A 1,505-nucleotide genomic window follows, 5' to 3' on the forward strand; every position below is an offset into this window, starting at 1 on the left:
GAGCGTGGCCCAGCCGGGCCCCGCACCGCCCGCCCCGGCGCAGCTGGTGCAGAAGGCGCACGAGCTGATGTGGTACGTGCTGGTCAAGGACCAGAAGCGGATGATCATCTGGTTCCCAGACATGGTGAAGGATGTCATCGGCAGCTACAAGAAGTGGTGCCGAAGCATCCTCCGGCGCAGCAGCCTCATCCTGGCCCGCGTGTTCGGACTGCACCTGAGGCTGACCAGCCTGCACACGATGGAGTTCTCGCTGGTCAGAGCGCTCGGGCCCGAGGAGCTGGACCGGATGGCGCTGAGCAACCGCATGCCCATGACCGGCCTGCTGCTCATGATCCTGAGCCTCATCTACGTGAAGGGGCGCGGCGCGCGCGAGAGCGCCGTCTGGAACGTGCTGCGCATCCTGGGGCTGCGGCCTTGGAAGAAGCACTCCACCTTCGCGGAGGTGCGGCGGCTCATCACCGAGGACTTCGTCCAGCAGAACTACCTGAAGTACCAGCGCGTGCCCCACGTGGAGCCCCCCGAGTTCGAGTTCTTCTGGGGCTCCCGCGCCAGCCGCGAGATCACCAAGATGCAGATCATGGAGTTCCTGGCCAGGGTCTTCAAGAAAGACCCCCAGGCCTGGCCTTCTCGCTACAGGGAGGCTCTGGAGGAGGCCAGGGCCCTGAGGGAGGCGGACCTCGCTGCCCACTACCCCCACGCCAGTGTCTCCCAGGACTAGCCAGGTCCGGGGGCGCAGCGAGGTCCCGGCCCCCCCCCAGGGCCGCGAGCGCGGTGGGGCTTTTCAGAGCAGAGATTCCCGTGCCACACTTTAATCTTCAGCACAGTGCTTTTATACCTTTCAATGCCATGTCGTACTCATCCCGGCCCCGTAGCTAGCGCGTAGATTCCTGCATGTGTTTCTAAGTGAGCTCAGTCGGTGCTTTCGCTTTCGTGCTACCTTGAATTTTTGTACCAGAGATGTGCTAAAATGACGAAGTACGTTGAGAAGTTCTCCATCTTCTTCTTTTCTATGGGACGGATGACGGATGTGCGTCGGGTGGCCTGCCTCTGGACCAAGCAGAGAAAAGGCAAGGCGCCCTGTGTCTGTGACCCGGCTGGGCACAGGCAAGGTCCGGGGCAGTGCAGAGATGAGGGCTGGGCTGGCCTCGCGTGGGCATTTGGCACACTGTACCCAGCAGTAGACCCCACCACGAGTAAACTTTAAACATTAAAGATCCTTGTGATACAACCAGTTTTGGAAAAGCGTACTTTCGTCTCTCACGAGGTCACGTGGGCTGGCAATGAGACGTTTTACAAGTATCCTAACTATTTGGGCTATTAGGGTGGGACAGTCACTACTCATCACTCCTAAATGTGTGAACTTTCTAGTTTTCCGAAAGCGTAACACATGTTCCTTTCCAAAATGTGACAGATACAGACAAGTATAAAGGCAGGAACGCAGAAGTGCCCGTAATCACGTCACAGAAACAGGGACCGTTAATACCCAGAGTAATTTCCTCTCTCGC

At 58.5% G+C, this 1,505-nt stretch overlaps 1 protein-coding gene across 1 annotated transcript in view; it reads left to right on the forward strand.

Moving 5' to 3' along the window:
- The window catches only part of NDN (necdin, MAGE family member), a 2,669-nt gene extending 1,438 nt beyond the window's left edge, over positions 1-1,231 (forward strand). Inside the window, exon 2 of the mRNA XM_023524701.1 lies at positions 4-1,231. Within this exon, the coding sequence (XP_023380469.1) occupies positions 4-718 (715 nt within the window). The 3' untranslated portion in view covers positions 719-1,231. The remainder of the gene's footprint in view (positions 1-3) is intronic.
- Positions 1,232-1,505: the final 274 nt, after the last annotated feature.

This window comes from Pteropus vampyrus, unplaced genomic scaffold, assembly GCF_000151845.1.
Source record: "Pteropus vampyrus isolate Shadow unplaced genomic scaffold, Pvam_2.0 Scaffold487, whole genome shotgun sequence".
NCBI lineage: Eukaryota > Metazoa > Chordata > Mammalia > Chiroptera > Pteropodidae > Pteropus > Pteropus vampyrus.